General features: G+C 36.0%; 3 protein-coding genes across 4 annotated transcripts; all 3 read left to right on the forward strand.

Moving 5' to 3' along the window:
- Positions 1-54: 54 nt before the first annotated feature.
- On the forward strand, positions 55-5,949 carry LOC141672300 (GATA transcription factor 26-like). Of its 2 annotated transcripts, none has more exons than XM_074478867.1 (8): positions 55-525; positions 1,472-1,870; positions 2,094-2,520; positions 3,489-3,558; positions 4,174-4,277; positions 4,366-4,552; positions 4,637-4,757; positions 5,351-5,949. In XM_074478867.1, exons 1-8 carry the CDS (start codon positions 486-488, stop codon positions 5,647-5,649), a joined length of 1,647 nt encoding a protein of 548 aa, XP_074334968.1. In that variant the 5' UTR covers positions 55-485; the 3' UTR covers positions 5,650-5,949. The 2 variants fall into 2 exon arrangements, with proteins under 2 accessions (XP_074334968.1, XP_074334969.1); XM_074478868.1 differs by having other exon boundaries at positions 67-525; positions 5,357-5,949.
- Positions 5,950-7,290: 1,341 nt separating this feature from the next.
- LOC141670429 (uncharacterized) lies at positions 7,291-12,400 on the forward strand. The gene is made up of 2 exons (XM_074476260.1): positions 7,291-7,427; positions 8,480-12,400. The coding sequence occupies exon 2, from the start codon at positions 8,509-8,511 to the stop codon at positions 12,157-12,159; it is 3,651 nt and encodes a 1,216-aa protein (XP_074332361.1). The 5' UTR covers positions 7,291-7,427; positions 8,480-8,508; the 3' UTR covers positions 12,160-12,400.
- A 1,783-nt stretch (positions 12,401-14,183) lies between these two features.
- LOC141673147 (F-box protein CPR1-like) lies at positions 14,184-15,314 on the forward strand. The gene is made up of 2 exons (XM_074479880.1): positions 14,184-14,716; positions 15,239-15,314. Exons 1-2 carry the CDS (start codon positions 14,184-14,186, stop codon positions 15,312-15,314), a joined length of 609 nt encoding a protein of 202 aa, XP_074335981.1.
- Positions 15,315-16,612: the final 1,298 nt, after the last annotated feature.

A 16,612-nucleotide genomic window follows, 5' to 3' on the forward strand; every position in this document is an offset into this window, starting at 1 on the left:
TACCAAATTTCACCTTCTTTTCCTAACCATTTAATTTGATTCCTTCACCATAATTACAATCCTTTAATTACAAAAAAAACCCATTTAATTATATCAAATGCCTAGCTAACAAGACCTATCAAAAGCCCATCATCTCTCTTTGAGTTTTTTCTTGCTATTTTCACTTTAAATATGTGACTTTAAAGACTTTTAGTGTTATCATTTTTGGGTCTCTTTCTTGTAGAATCTTTCTTTGAGTCTGTTACAGGGAAGAAGAAGAAGAAGCTATACCCATTATAAATATTACACTTACACATATTTGTATGTATATAATATGGCCTAATAATATTGAAATGACCCTTCAAAATTTGAACAAATAATCTTGGTTTATAAAGTTTGAATTTTTCACATTTTTTAAAAAAAAAATAAAAAAATTGTTAATTTTGTGTTTTTGTATATTTCTTGCTGTTGGTGAAGTTTCTTGTTTGATAAAGAATTGTAGAGATATGGGAAAGCAAGGACCTTGCCGTCACTGTGGTGTTATAAGTGAGCTCTTTTTTTTCATTTTTTTCTGAATTTTTTTGTTGTGATGAGTATTTTTGTTTGATTAATTGTTTTTTAGTTGTGTTTAGCTTAGCAAGATTATGGGTTGTTTTGATTGATTGCATATGTAAGAACAAATTTGTGATTTATGTTGATCACTTAATTCAAATGGTTTGCGTTAAACGAGCGGGATATACTGAGTATGTTTGGTTTTGAGTATGTTTGGTTTTTAGTCTATTGGCCTAATGGGTGATTATGTATTCGTTCCGGATATTAATTTTGGATCAGTACTCCGTTTGTTTTTTTTGTTAATTGTGGTGATAATTGAAATTGAGGTTGTGTTTACGAGTTGTTTTTGCGAAATTTTAGAGGGTGTCAGCTTATTTTAGTTGGATGATGACGATCAATAGAAACGCTTTTTATATTGTTTAGTCTTGTTTAATAGTAGAAATGAACGCTTTTGTTGTTGTTCGTCATATGCATTGTATCAGCAATCCAAGTTAAATCTTGTTTCGGCTGTTGAACATATGTGTAGTGGCTAATGGCAAAACCTTACTTGTATGCCCTTAAGTGCGTTGCTATCAACAAGCAACATATTGGCATTGTTTTCTTCTTCTAATGGAGTTTAGTTTGTGGTGAAGGATTTGAAGTTATGAAATTGTGATTAAGTTGCATCTTGCTACAGGAATCAGATAGTCCATTAGATTATTTTACTCAATCTCTATTTGAGTTTGGTTACACATTATGCTGCACTGCAGCCTAGTGGTTGCTACAATCTGATATCTTCTGTCTCGTGCAGTTTTCTATTCTCTAATTGTTTTAACTGACAATTTGAAGAAGTTCTGGCATATTACAGTGGCTTGCCTACTTATATCGTAATTTCTAATTATCATCTTGCATTTTATAAGAATTAAGACATTTGCTTGCTGACAATTAAATTGTAATACAGGTACCCCTCTATGGCGCAATGGACCTCCAGAGAAACCTGTACTGTGTAATGCATGTGGATCACGGTGGAGAACTAAAGGAACACTTACAAACTACACACCTCTTCATTCTAGGGCAGAACCAGATGAGTTGGAGTACAGGCTTCAAAGAATGAAGGCCATATGTATGAAAAATAAAGAGGCAAAGGTGCTAAAACGAAAGAATTATAGTGTGGGAGTGGTCACTAGGGTTTCTCCTGATACTGCTTCCCAAAAGGGTGTTCGGGATGCTTTTTACTACAATCAGGGATACTTGAAGACCCTTGATGAAGATATGAGTAATAGATCAAGTTCTGGCTCCGTAATATCACCTTCTGAGAGTTGTGTGCATCTGGGAAGTGCAGATGCAAGTGATTTGACAGGTCGGGTGACCATTCATTTGAGTTTATCCAAATTTAAATGTCTTCATAGTTCAAAACTTTCAATCACTACTTTGATTCTTAATTTACTTTCTTCACTATTGGCTATTAACCTTGTTGTTGTGTATGTCATTGTTCTTGAATATTGCTGGCTACAATTTTATTGAGGTTCATTTAGTGGTGTAGTTACTGACTTGTTGGTATGATTTTAATGTGCCCCATGCAGGTGCAACGCAATCCATTGTGTGTGATAGTACGGCACCCTCAAGGAAAAGGACCTGTGTTGCTCGCGCAAAGGCATCTTCTGTCGAGAAGCTTACAAAAGATTTATATAACATTCTACAAGAACAGCAATCACACTTCTCTGGATATACCGAGGAAGATGTGCTCCTGGAGTGTGACACTCCAGTAGTCTCTGTAGAGATAGGACATGGAAGTGTGCTTATGCGGCATCCAAGTTCAATAGCTCGTGAGGAGGAATCTGAAGCTAGCTCCTTTTCAGTTTATAAGAAGCCACATCCTGCTAATGAAGCTTGTTCGGAGTTTATTACCCTTCCTCATCATACTTTGAACAGGTTTGACAATTTTTCATCAGCTGAAATTGAGAGAAAGAAGAAGCCTGGACAAGAAAAGGAACATGAGCTATATAAAAGGTACCTTTTCTATTTGCTATGGAACTTGGAAATGTCAAATACAAGATACAGAGTAATTTGCTTCCCAGTCTGACAAGGATACAAAGGTACATTGTAAAAATAAAATTTGACGATGTTTTTCACAAAGCTGACTTATCATGCAACCAGAAGACTCCTTGGTACGATACATGCATAAGTTCACTTTCAACAGATTCGTGTGGAGAAAGTTTTAGGAAATATAATTGCACTCTATATATACGTATATATATATATAATCTGTGAAAAAATTACTATATTTATCCTTTTCATTGGTACTAGGGACTAGAGTTGTAGAACTTGAGGGAAACAGAAGTGCCTCAGAGATGTAAATCTGTTATGAGTTAGAAACACTGTAACTGATCATGAATAGTGTGTCTCTTCAATTGACTTCAGACACATAAAATTGAAGTGTCCGAAACAGGCAATTCTCATTCCGTTTGTTGCAAAAAAGGGTTTAGCACCAGACAATGTAAAAAGTCCATGTAACATATTTTAGAGCTGCATCAGTGGAAATAGATTAATAAATTTAAATGAGTTCATTAAGTTGCAAAATGTTTTGAGATTTGGAAGGAATATGATCACTAAAGTGTGTCGTGTATCTCTGTTTTTTATTTTCCTATAATATTTTAGTTGTATCATCAAGTTACTTATATGCTCAACCTAATTAGCTACTACACAAATTGAGATTAAGTCTATCAGCGTGAATTGCATACTTCTTGGATTCGGAAGGAAGATAAATACACATTGGAGATACAATTTCCTTGATCTTTTAATCTTTTTTTTACAGGTTATGTAAACCTATAGTAAACTGTCTAAGCGATTGATATCAAGAAAATATTCAACTATTGAAAATAAAATGACTTAGCTAGGGAGTCGTTTATTAAGTATTTTGTCAAGTCATGCAACTATTTTGTTTTACTTATGCTATATTGATCTGTATTGGATTTCAGAAAGGACCAGCAAGAAAATCTTGATATGCTTGGAAATTGCAATCCATCAATATGTTCCATAGAACTAAAAGTAAGTTTCAGATATTCACATCTCCTTTGCTAAGTAAGTTAAAGCACAAATGTCAATCCAGTTCCTGTTCAAGTGAACTAATTTGAATACTTCTTGATACAAAATTGAAAACAAGACACCTTGGTCATGTAGTTGTGCTTCTCTAAATGTTCTATTTTACATTTCTGTTGAATTTGTGATTATCAAGCCGAAGACTGCATCTTGCAGTTGTAATAAACTATCTCGCACTCTATGTTATGCAGTAATAACTTATATGTGCACATGATTTATATGCTTTATGTACTTTTCTATCTTCAAAAGCAAGTTCATATATGTGCTCAATTTTGACGTTAAGATGGTTAAAGTTGTATTTCTAGTTGCATGCTTAGTAAACCATGTCTTCTTCATACATTATTCCAGTCCACATGTTGTGCTTATTGGAGTTGTGGAAATTTGTAGCCTGCATTACCTTAAGGTTATCAGAAGTTTTTTGAAATATGTTCATTACGCTGAACTTTACATCTAAAGTTCCTATCACTATGTGAAGTGCTCTTGAATTTCACTTCCCTGCTTTGTTATGGTTAGGGTGGTATTATCCTGTACATGTATGGTAATTATTGTGTATATATTGCATAGGATGTGCTAAACTATGAGGAGTTCAGGAGGCACATAACCAACCATGAAATGCAAGAATTACTAAAGTTGTTACCTTCCACTGATACTGTTGGACTCCCAGACAGGTTTTCGACTGCTCCAGCTATCAACTCATGTGAATATGATTTTTTAAGAAGCTAAAATTAACTTTTTGTTTTGTTATGAAATCTACAGCCTTAAACTTATGTTTGAAAGCCCGCAGTTCAAGGAAAATGTATCAGCTTTCCAGAAACTTCTTGCAGATGGTATTTTTGATCTATCCCCGGCAGAGGTTAACAATGAATGCAATAATACCTTGAAGAGGCTCTTACTTCACACTTTGACAAAGTCATGTTGGGTGGAACAATATAATATACTAAAGGTTGTACTCTATGAACTGGTTACCTGTCGTGAATAGGTTTGTTTACCAGTTTATGCAATACATATGAAATGTTTTCTGCTGTAGGATACAAAATGTGGAAGTAGTGTGGGCGGTTCTTCAGATGCTAGGGAAAATGCAGCTATTGCATCTGCTCAGTCGCTATGGATGGAAAGATCACGTGATAGTCAACTTCAGAATCTTCCAGGTTTGCTGAAGTCCTCTTAATATACACAATACTTGTGGAAACTATATGGCAAGCCATGCATGTGCAAATATGGACCATGAAATAAATATTCCGATTGATTTCTCACTTGTGTAAAACTTTAGAGGATACTGAACTATTACTACTCTTTAAGTCGCAAAACCTCAGGTCCTTCCATAGCAGTTATCAAAGAGATTGTGGAGCTTGAGCATGTACACTACATAGGCATGTAGGTGTAGCTTTATGAATGCAAGTGTTTATACAGGGATATCTTACTTTCTGAATGTATCAGCTTGACATCTTACATGTCACATCAAAATTGCCTTAAAAAATCTAATAAAAGAGAATTGTGATTAGATTATTCGTCCTTTTCTTACACGAATATTGTTGTGTAATTACGAGTATCAGATATTGTAGATTATTAACTTGCTCCGTAGAAACTACTTATAAACTAAATGTAAATGCATCAGATAATTTACTTTGATAGAACCCTAAGCATAGGGTGTTGTGCCCTGCTGTAATATAGTCTAATATCTGTTGCACATAATATGGAAATAATTCGAAAGTAAAAAAACATTCATATGATCGTGTTCAAGTTTCAGGAGGTAAAAAAGCTGTGATGGCTAATAATGGGCTCAAGGCACCGATGAACAAAGATGCTACTTTCTTCAGTCCAAAAAGTGTGCAGCCTCCTGATAGTACTTCTCGTATGCTAGATTGTTTTCAGTTTGGAGATGAAACTTCTGATCATGATCTTTTGCTAAACATTCCATCCCACAGTTCCTTTCCGCAGGCAGAGCTGCTCCTGCCGACCCCAGGTTTTGGTACTCAAACTAGTACAGGTAGCTCAACATACCAAAACCGCGTCCCATGTTTCCAAACAAAACCTCATTAAGCCCAACTTCTCGTCTCAAAGTATCGTTTCCACTAAATTCTTGCACTGGCTCGTTACATTTAAAACGCAGGAGTGAGTTGTAAAAGTATGCTAAAGAGGCCTGCTATATTATGCCCTTTGTGTACCTTGTTCAAACTCTAAATAAGCTGAACTCATGAGGCGAGGACAGTGAATATAAACTTGTATTTTTGTATAGGTTAAACATTGTAACATATACATATGGATGTGGTGTTGCTCTCTGGTTTTTGCATGCAACTTTGTAGTTGTGATCTTTGACTATAAGATACACAATTCTCACAATTCTCTTTCTTGCATATACATACAAAACATCTTTTAAATGCAAAAATTACAGAAATGCATGTGTTTGTTTCCTAAACAAGAAAAACAAATTGATGGGTTTGAACTTTGAATCCCTTTGTAAACTTGCAGGTTTGAATACAGTGTACTTAAAGGGGAATATTTAAAAATTTTACTCTCGAGTCTAATTTACCAAAATTCTTAATTTTCCCAAAAATAATTATGACACATGGTTGTGAAAAGATTGTTTCAAAAAATAAAATAAAATTGAAGGTCGTATTCGTATATTGATGTATATGTATCTTTTAATAATTGCAACAAAATAAAATGATACCTTAAAAGTTAAAAAATAAAATGATAATATAACTAACATAAAAATTGCATAAAAAAGAGTATCGTATATGCATTTCTAACGTATTTGTCTTTTAAAAAGTAAACGTTCTTAAATACGTATTCACCTAAAATTAGGTGAGATTAGAGCTGGGAATTTGTACGTTTCGTATACTTTCGTTTCGTGTATTTTCGTATTTCGAGTAATGAATTTCTAATCCAAACCCGTTAAAGATTCGTTTCGTGTTCGTGTTTGTGTTCGTGTACCTTCATTTCATGTACGTTTTGTGTCGTGTTTTGTGTAATTTAAATTTAATAATTAAAAAAATAAAGATAAATATAATAATTTATATTTCAATATTTTATTTTTAGTAATCGAGTCTTAAGTCAATAAGTCATACAAACTCAAGTGAAGTCAAGTCTTGTGAAATTTAAATTTGAATTTATTTAATAGTAACCATTTATTGTAAAAATTATATGTAAGATATTATTATAAGATTTATGTATTTATATAATTATGATAGAAATATTTATTTATTTATTTCGTATACTTTCGTTTCGTGTCGTGTACCTAAGAGTAAACCCAAAATTGATACTAAATTCATCCGTGTATTTTCGTGTTCGTGTACCAAAAATGTCAACCCAACCCGTTATTTTCGTGTTATTTTCGTGTCATATTATTGTGTCGTGTAGAAAATCGCCGGGCGTAGGTGAGATGCAATATTTTTTTAATTTATTATATGACGGTATTTTTGAAATAACAAGACTTGATAATGTATTTACAATGTTGACATTAAAATGTTTAACGGAGGGATTTTTTTTTAATCAAACGTTTAATCTGTTTTAAATTACTTTTTTCTTCAATTTTCTATACATATTTTAATGGATATAGGACACGTAATTTTATAATTAATTTTATTTTTTTTAAAATTAAAAATTAACAAAATAGGAAAAATAAGATACCACGATGATTACAGTACGGGGTCAATTTAATTTCCCTAATTACATGGCAGACCCAATTTCTCCATAATCATTTTTTTATTACCCCTAACAAATCGTTATAATTAAATCTCATCTATCCTCAACAAATCTGTATCTATCTATCTATCCTGTGTGTATCTCTCAATCACTATTTTGATTTCCAACACCAGGTATGCACGCACTTTCCTAATTTCTTCATTTCATGTATGTGTGTGTGTGTTTGGTCATATCTGTTTTTTGTTGAATTTGAAACTCATTATTTTTTGTTTTAGTGTGTTTGATGTGTGGTAAACCCTAATTTTAGGTCTGTTTTTGATTGAGTTTGAGGTGTTTTTGTGAGTGTTTGTAGTGTTCTTCACTGAATTAGTTGATGATGATTTGAATTGCTGGTTTAATTTTATTTAGATACTCTCTCTCTCTCTCTCTCTCCCTCTCCCTCTCTCTCTCTCCCCCCTTTCTCCCCCCCTCTCTCTCCCCCTCCCTTTCTCCCTCTCTCTCTCTCTCTCCCTCTCTCTCTTTCTCCCTCTGTCTCTCTCTCTCTCCCCCTCTCTCCCTCCCTCTCTTTGTCTCTCTCTCTCTATCTCTCTCTCTCTCCCTCCCTCTCTCTCGCTCTCTCTCTCCCTCTCTCCCTCTCTCTCTCTCTCTCCTATGTGTGTGATTTTTGTGCCTAATTATGTTTCTTTTGTGTTTTGATATACTTGAGGTCTCTCATTTTACTAAATTAGTTATTGAAGCTGTAGATTATTTTCGAGTTTGATATAGATGCTATGCACTTGTGTGTGCGTGTGTCTGTTTGGTCTAATTTAAGTTTCTGTTATTTTTTTAAAATATTACAAAGTCTCCTTTCAGTGCAATAGTTTATGTTGTTATCGGTTTCCCTTCAAATTTGATGTAGATATTATACACTTATGTGTGTGATTTCAAGGTCTGATTTAAGCTTCGGTTATGTTTGTTATATACATTTTAAGGCCTCATTTTACTAAATTAGTTCTATGATGCTCCAAATGGCTCTTCGCTTTTGATGTAGATGTTGTATATTCGTAAGTGTGATTTTAGTTTCAGTTTAAGTTTCCTGTATATTTTATGGAGTACGTGGGTTTGCCTTTAAACCCAATTAAATTGCTGTTACTCCTCTGTTAATATGTTTCTTATTAGTTTGTGGGAGCTTTACAGAGCCTTTTATGGTGTTGTTTTGTTCATTCCATTTGATGATTTTGTTCAGGTTACTGAACTGGGGTGTTGGATTTTGGGATGGTCTCGCTATTGATGAACAATTTGTCTGAGGAGAATGCGATGAATTTGCCATTAGAAAATGGTAATTCGAAAAGAGTCAAATACAAGCGTAGAAGTGTTTCCGCTGTAAGGGATTTTCCACCAGGGTGTGGACCTGATGCAACAAGAGTTGATGGCAATCCTCATGAGACTGTTAATGGAAATCCTCTTGAGCACGTTACTGAAAATCTGCGTGAAACCTTAGAACTAGAAACTGAAAGGGTTAAGATTGAAGTGGGCGATGGTTCGGTGGATAGAACTAGAACAGTTGATGAAGCTACAGAAGGCTTGCAAACATTTGGGGATAATCCATTGGAGTGTGTATCAGGTGTGCCAAAAACCAATTCTACTCAAAAAACCACACAAACAGATACAGAAACAGGTACAGTTAAAACTGTATTAGAGACTTTGGCGCCAAAGTTGGAGACAAGTGAAATAATACATGGGGTTACGAGAGCTTTGCCAGCTGCTCGAGACTTTCCATCAGGGTGTGGAGCAGATGCGCCAATATACAATGTCAATCCTCAGGATACCGCAGAAACAGAAAAAGAAACAGGTCCAGATACCACTGTGTTTTTGGAGGGTCCGGTTGCAGGATTGGAGACAAGTGACATGCTGATTGGGGTTGCAGGGTTTTTAGAAACTGATCTGCAACATCTAGAAACTTCACTGCCTGAGATAGAATCAGAATTTTCAAGAGAGACAGCCAATGAGGATATGGAGATGGTAATGGAGATGGTAAGGGAGTTGAGCCAGGTGGAGACACCAGCTCTGGAGAGACAGGAGTCATCTGATAGGGAAGTTAATCCACCGATTATGGAAGTAGAGTCCCAAGAGGCAAAAGTCACTGAAATTAAGTGCAAAGAACCTTCTACAAGTGAGGAATCAGAGAAAGCAATAGTAATATCGGGAGTGGAAAATTTAGGTGGGCAGGAACTCGAAGCAGTGCTAAAAATTGAAGGCAATTCCGATGTAATGCTTCCATTGAGCAGTGAAAAGTCGATTCAGTTACCTATTAATGATGTTGATATTCCAGTTAGGATCAGCCCAAAAAAAAAATTTGCTCCAAGAAAGGTTTCAGCTATTCGTGATTTCCCTCCATTTTGTGGGTGGAATGCTCCCGTGCCTACATTGGAGGATAGGGTGAGGATCAATTCTGGGAAAAGTAATTTGATTGCCAGCAAGAATGATACTGAATGTGGTTTATTGCAAGAGGCAACGAACAATGTTCCAGGGAGCAGTAACCATAATAATGGTGTGATTGATAATGCTTTTAACAAGACTGTGATTTTTTCACAAAAGGGAAGTCATGGTCAAAAGATGTCAGAAGATGGGGTTGATCAGGGAGGTGACTCGGGCAGGGTAATTGTGCAAGGTCTGATGGCTGTTTCCGGTAATCCATCAAGTCTAAAGGAAACACCTGTTTGTAATTCGAAGAAGATTATTGTTCACCAACAGGATGGAAGTCCTAATAGAATAATATCCGATGATAAGCTTGATTCCCAAAAGATGTCAGAAGATCACCTTGATTCCCAAAAGATGTCAGAAGATGGGATGGATGAGAGAGCCGACTCGGGCAGGGTAATTGTGCATGCTCTGATGGTAAATTCATGTGATCCATCAAGTATAAAGGAAAGATCTGTATGTAATTCGAAGAAGATAATTGTTCACCGAAAGGACAGAAGTCCTAATAGAAAGATGCATGGTGATGAAACTGATTTGGAAAGTGGCTTAGAGAGAGCTGTAAGTGGTCCTTTGTTAGCCGGAGAATGGACTTCAATGAATCCAGATAATTTGAGCAGAAACAAAGCTAAGAAGCGCAACTTCAGTGGGAAAGAGAAGTCTGGATCTGGAAGTGAGATGAAAAAGTTCAAAAATAGTTCGTCCAGCAAAAAAGCGAAGAAGTCGGCATCTGTTCAGAAGAATCGTTATGAAGATCTCTATGACTCTGTCATGAGGGAAGATGGAGATTTTGCTGCAGAGCTTGCTGAACAAATTGAAGACTCTTCTGTGAGCAAGGAAGCAGGTAACTTTGAGGTGGCTCTTCCTCCTTATGGACCAAACAGTACTTCTAGTCATGATATGCGTAACAGAGTCAGAGAGACACTTCGTCTCTTCCAGGCTATTTGTAGGAAGATACTGCAAGGTGAAGAAGCAAAAACGAGGGGCAGAGGACAATCAAATTTAAAAGAGAAAATCAAGAGGATTGATCTTTATGCTGCTAATATTGTCAGAGACAAAGGAAAAAAAGTAAACACTGGCGACCATATATTTGGGGCAGTGCCTGGAGTTGAGGTAGGCGATGAGTTTCAATACAGGGTAGAGCTAGCTATTGTTGGCGTTCATCGCTTGTTCCAGGCAGGTATAGATTATACAAAGTACAAAGGTGATAAAATTGTTGCGGTTAGTATTGTTGCTTCAGGGGGGTATGCTGATGAACTTGATAATTCAGATGTATTAATATACTCGGGTCAAGGAGGATTATCAGGAAAGGCTAAGCAACCTGAAGACCAGAAGCTTGAAAGAGGCAATTTGGCTCTAAAGAACAGCATCGATGTTAAGAATTATGTCAGGGTTATTCGAGGATCTAAAGAGATGAAGGCTTCTGAGTCTGCAGATGCAAGAGCCAAGACGGTTATGACATATGTTTATGATGGGCTGTACACTGTAGAGAGATTTTGGCAAGAAGAGGGAGCACATGGAAAGCTGGTATTCAAGTTTGAACTGAGAAGATTACCGGGCCAACCAGAGCTTGCTTGGAAAGAAGTGAAAAAATCCAACAAATCTAGAACCCGGGAGGGTCTTTGTGTTGATGATATATCTGGAGGGAAAGAAATTATGCCGATATGTGCAGTGAACACACTAGATGATGAAACACCCCCTCCATTCACTTACGTTACTCGGATGATATATCCCGAAAACTTCGACGTCAACCTCCCCAAGGGCTGTGATTGTAAAGGTGGCTGCTTCGATGCTAAAAGATGCTTGTGTGCAGCAAAAAATGGAGAAATTCCTTACAACTTCAATGGGGCTATTGTTGAGGTGAAGCCACTAGTATATGAATGTGGCCCTTCATGCAGATGCCCTCCTTCCTGCTATAACAGAGTTAGCCAGCACGGGATCAAGTTTCAACTGGAAATTTTCAAAACGGAGTCGAGGGGCTGGGGTGTAAGATCGCTAAATTCTATTTCAGCTGGAAGCTTCATATGTGAGTATACAGGAGAGCTTCTTGAGGACAGGGAAGCTGAAAAAAGGACAGGGAATGATGAGTATCTCTTTGATATCGGACAAAACTACAATGACTGTTCTCACAGACCTGATGCAGATGCCGACTCAAACAATGTGACCGAGGATGTTGGATTTACAATTGATGCGGCACACTGTGGAAACGTGGGAAGGTTCATAAATCACAGCTGTTCTCCCAATCTTTACGCGCAGAATGTTCTTTATGATCATGAAGACAGGAGAATGCCCCACATCATGCTTTTCGCTGCAGAGAATATTCCTCCCCTGAAGGAGCTCACCTATCACTACAATTATACAGTTGGCCAGGTTTACGATTCTAATGGGGAGATCAAGATGAAGATGTGTTATTGTGGTTCTTCTGAATGTACTGGCAGGTTGTATTAGGCAGACTTCTGATTTTGCTTGCTTGGAGAGCTCTTTCCTATGTAGCTTTTATTGTGTCATATGACTATTTTCTGTTGTTTTTGAGCTTGAGAATGAGGGAACCAAAAACTAGTTAGGTCATAGGTGGGTTCACAGTGTTTGATAGAACTCTTTTAGGCCAAAAGACTCGAAAAAAAATCATCATTATATACTTGTCTGTTTTTAGAACCCAAATTATGTTTCGTTTTCTATTTTTATTTCATTTGTCGTTATTTATTGAGTTTGGAAATAGTCATTTTCTGCTCATGGCCTATTTTCAAAAGGTCAATTTTCAATGCAATTACTTGTGCCCTTCATACTATGTTAGAACTTAGAACTGGACACTGTTTCCCTATGTATACGTGTTAGAACCTGTAAGACCTTGCTTAATTAATAATCTATTATAAATTAATATTTTTTACAACAAAATTTGGTAGCAACGTGCAATAACTCGATAAATTAATAAATTACTAGGTTATCTTTGAAATTAAACGTTTAATGAGTATTGATTAAATAATGTCTATTATAAACAACCAGTCATATCACTTGAAGAAGCGTTTTTATTTGCCTCATTTTTAAATCAATATGACAATTTTTTTTAATTCCTTTGTTTTTGTCCATTATACCTCAAAGGTATACTTTGTGGGGTGGTGGCCCTAAATGTCATTTATGAATTAAAAATGACCCTAAATGTCATTTTAAAACGGTATATCGTGTATCGTTTATGCAAAACACCTGAAACGGAAATTCGTGTAACGTTTTGACATTTTAAATTTTTTTTATGCGCAAAACAGTAGATAAAGTAACGTTTTGGTACAAAACGCTATATGAAGTACCGTTTTAAGCCAAAACGCTATTTCAACTACCGTTTTGCACATTTTAAAAAAATTAAAAAATAAATAAAGTACCAAAACGGCACACATGTACCGTTTTGCATTAAAAATATAAAACGGAAGACGAAGTACCGTTATGAATTAACATTTTGAGCCATTATTTTCAAAAGTGACATTTTGGACCATTTAACACTCAAAAATGACATTTTGGTCGATTGTTCTTATTTGTCTTTGGTCAAACTCTATCTTTGTCTCTCAGTCCCCGACAGAGTGGTGCAGGGAACCAAAATCAGGGCACCAGATCTCAACTCCATCAGCTAACCTGAGGTAAACCCCCCCCCCCCCCCCTCTCTCTCTCTCACACACACATTGCAGCTACACTAGTTAATAAGTATACTTAGTAGTTAGTTCTGTTGTGAAACATTTCATTGTTCTGTAGACATTTGCATTATGGACCTACTGTTTAAGATCTATATGCATAAATGTATCTTCATTGTAGCTACACTATATACCTTCTGATTGATGATCTGTATTAATTACTTTAATATGTAGCTAGATTTGTTATAATGGTGCTTCCTTGTGAACTCATGGACGAGGTACTTTGTTGTGTCCCTGTTAAGTATCTTCTACGTAGTAGATGTGTGTCGAAAAACTGGTGTTCTTTTATCGATAGCACTCCTTTTATTAAGAAGCATCTTAAGAAAACTCTAGAGTGCAATGCTGGTGCCTGGTGGTGTTTTTATTAGTGGAAGTGGGAAATTTTTCTTGCCTGAGTTTGAGTCTTTGGGTGATGATTCCGCTGCTGTTGTAGAAATTAATGATCCGTTACAGAACAATGTTTTATCCATGGCTGAGTTTGTAGGGGCGGCTAATGGACTAGTTTGTTTGTCTAGGAATGATATGAATGAGATTTTAGTGATTAATCTGTCGACTAGGAAGGCTAGAAAGATACCAAATGCACCAGCTGAGTTTCTGCGATCTTTTAATGTGATTGAGACTTCTCTTTGCGGGTTTGGATATGATCATGTTAATGATGATTTTAAGGTTGTCAAGATTGCAGAGTGTTATGTTCAGTTTCATGGGATAATGGTCGTTGTTTATAGCCTGAAAACTGATTCATAGACAAGGATTCGGGATGTTCCAAGTAACATTCGTTTTACTGGAAAGTGGGGTATGTTTGCTGGTGGATCGCTGCATTGGTTAGCGATAAAGAATCCAGCAAATTGTTCTGAAATTGTGATGGGTTTTGATCTCGGGCTTGGGCAGTTCCATAAGGTTCCTTTTCCTACTATCAATGGGACTTTTGTTAATTTTAATAGCCGGAGTGTTGTTTCTTTTGATGGATCGTACCTTTGTATTCTTGACAAATACCCCAATTCTCATATAGATGGGTGGCTGATGAATGGTAACGGGGCGGAAAATCTTTGGTACAAGGCATTTTCAGTGGTGCAACACGGTGCACTTGGATCCTTCAGATTTCTTAGACCTGTTGCTTTTTCCAAGAGCCTCAAGGAAGTACTCTTAGAGGTGGACGGTGCTAAACTTGTGTGGTATGACCTTGAAAGGAAGACTGTCAAGAATATTAACATTCATGGAATGCCAATTAAGTTCAATTCCCATCTCTGCATTGAGAGTCTCATACCGCTAACCAAGGATAAGGAGCCACAGAGGCCATCACAAGACAAGAAACAGAAGGAACAAAAAAGGTGATTGTTTTTTTTCGGTCATTTGTGTGGTCTATAGATTATAGTTGTGTGTTTCTGGAGTGTATTGTCTTTTAGCTTTTAGCTTATTCTAGTGACCTAGTCATATATTAAAACGTTAACTGGGAATTGATTGTGTTCTTAACACATTGTAGTAGGTGTTGTGAAGCCTATACCTGATAATAAGCTGTATACACTAATAATATCATGTATGGTAATGGTTATGAATTATGTTAAGTGTTTGCGTAGATACTGTGGTTCCGATTAGTTTTAAGTTATGCCTAACCCTGGATCTATGTGGTTTCATACTTAGTGTTCTATGTTGGCGTAATTTATAGTAGAGGCCTGTTCTGCTTGTTATCACCTCTGTGTCATCTCATTCAAGTTTCCCCAAGTTCTTGATTACTTCAAAATACAAACATGAAACTGAGATAATCAAGAATCAGCTACATGGTGTTGTGTACTGCCTTACTAATTCATATGACTGTCTTTACTTAAAATTTAAGTTCACGTGTCTTTCTGCAGGTGTGACAGGAATTGTGGAAGTAGTGAACATCTTTGGCGTTTCACCTATATCAGAATTACATTCTCCTTGCTTTAAAAGTTTATGTAGTTCCGTTATCTTTTTATACTCTGCCAGTTTTGCCAGATAAGAAGATGATAATGTTGTGGGTACTTATAAGTTATAAAAGCTCCACTTTACTTGTTCTTCCCTAGAAACAACTTCTTAGATGCAACATTGGCTTACTCAGTCTCTCATGAAAGGCGAGAACTTCATATTTCCTTTTTTATGATATTCTTGTCACTTATTGTTTACTGTGGTAGAATAGCAAACTGAGTAATGTAGAAAAAATATATTAGTTTGAATAATTGAGCATCATTTTCGTCTGGTGTTGACAACTGACAGGTATCATATACTGCCGGAGCATACTTATTATTATGAAGAGAGTTCAGTTTCTACGACTTACTAATCACATGACATGCTAGTTCTCGTTTTGTAAATATTTGGTTTATTGTTTTGCTGAGTTGAGATATCTTTTGCTTGATTGCGGTTGTTGGATAATTTCTTTGGGGCTAATGTTCTTCACTAATATCTTGCGATCATTAATCTTCTCTCTTGTAGGGATGACTTCCTTACCAAAGGGTTCAATCCGAGGATTTAAATGATGAAAATACCAGTGAGTTGTTGCCAGGAAGTCAATATAAGAATCATGTTTTTGTTTGATGTTGTAAGTTGGAGTCTTTGGTTCCAACATGACCTTTTCTTGTTAAGGTTTCACTTCTGTAAGTTAAGTTTGTCATACCAGAGGAGCAGGAGTAGTTAGTTCATTTAGTTATTCATTTGCACACAGATAAGCTATTCAACCCAATCAATTGGTACTGCAACACTGTGAACTTGTTTGAGTTTTAAAAATGTATGATAGATTATAGATCACAAAAAACTCGTATCATAACTCATAAGTCCAGAAATGCGATCTTCTATAGCTGACAAGATGATTTTCTCGTATGCAGGCGTACTACTACTTCTCATTGTTTATGCCTCCTCATGTTTGTTAAATTAAGTTGTTATCAACAAATTCTAATTGCAATGATTCGAATGATATTACTGTCTAGTATTTCTATTGGCTTGTTCAAGTATTAATGACTACTGTGTTTCATGTATGTTAAATTTGGATAGAGACTCGGGGGTTAGGTTCTATGGAGTCCCCTATTTCATTGGAGTTCTTGGAGTCCATATATGTTCTGCAAGTAAAATATAGCTTAAATTGTTGCAAAACGTATTATTTTTTGAATGATATTCTACAAATATCACAAAGTCGAATGTTGCAAAACATATTATTTTACAAAACATGCTTAATTTGCAGAACATAAATGTTCATATTGCAGAACATACAAATT

Source organism: Apium graveolens, chromosome 7 (assembly GCF_009905375.1).
Source record: "Apium graveolens cultivar Ventura chromosome 7, ASM990537v1, whole genome shotgun sequence".
NCBI lineage: Eukaryota > Viridiplantae > Streptophyta > Magnoliopsida > Apiales > Apiaceae > Apium > Apium graveolens.

Excerpts from the sequence above, each read along its gene's own strand:
- LOC141670429 (XM_074476260.1), top strand. The coding sequence starts at position 8,509 with ATGGTCTCGCTATTGATGAACAATTTGTCTGAGGAGAATGCGATGAAT.
- LOC141673147 (XM_074479880.1), top strand. The coding sequence starts at position 14,184 with ATGTTTGCTGGTGGATCGCTGCATTGGTTAGCGATAAAGAATCCAGCA. Across the intron at positions 14,717-15,238 it reads AAACAGAAGGAACAAAAAAG|GTGTGACAGGAATTGTGGAA; the intron begins GTGATTGTTTTT and ends GTCTTTCTGCAG.
- LOC141672300 (XM_074478867.1), top strand. The coding sequence starts at position 486 with ATGGGAAAGCAAGGACCTTGCCGTCACTGTGGTGTTATAA. Across the intron at positions 3,559-4,173 it reads TATGTTCCATAGAACTAAAA|GATGTGCTAAACTATGAGGA; the intron begins GTAAGTTTCAGA and ends TATATTGCATAG. Across the intron at positions 4,758-5,350 it reads TCAACTTCAGAATCTTCCAG|TTTCAGGAGGTAAAAAAGCT; the intron begins GTTTGCTGAAGT and ends ATCGTGTTCAAG.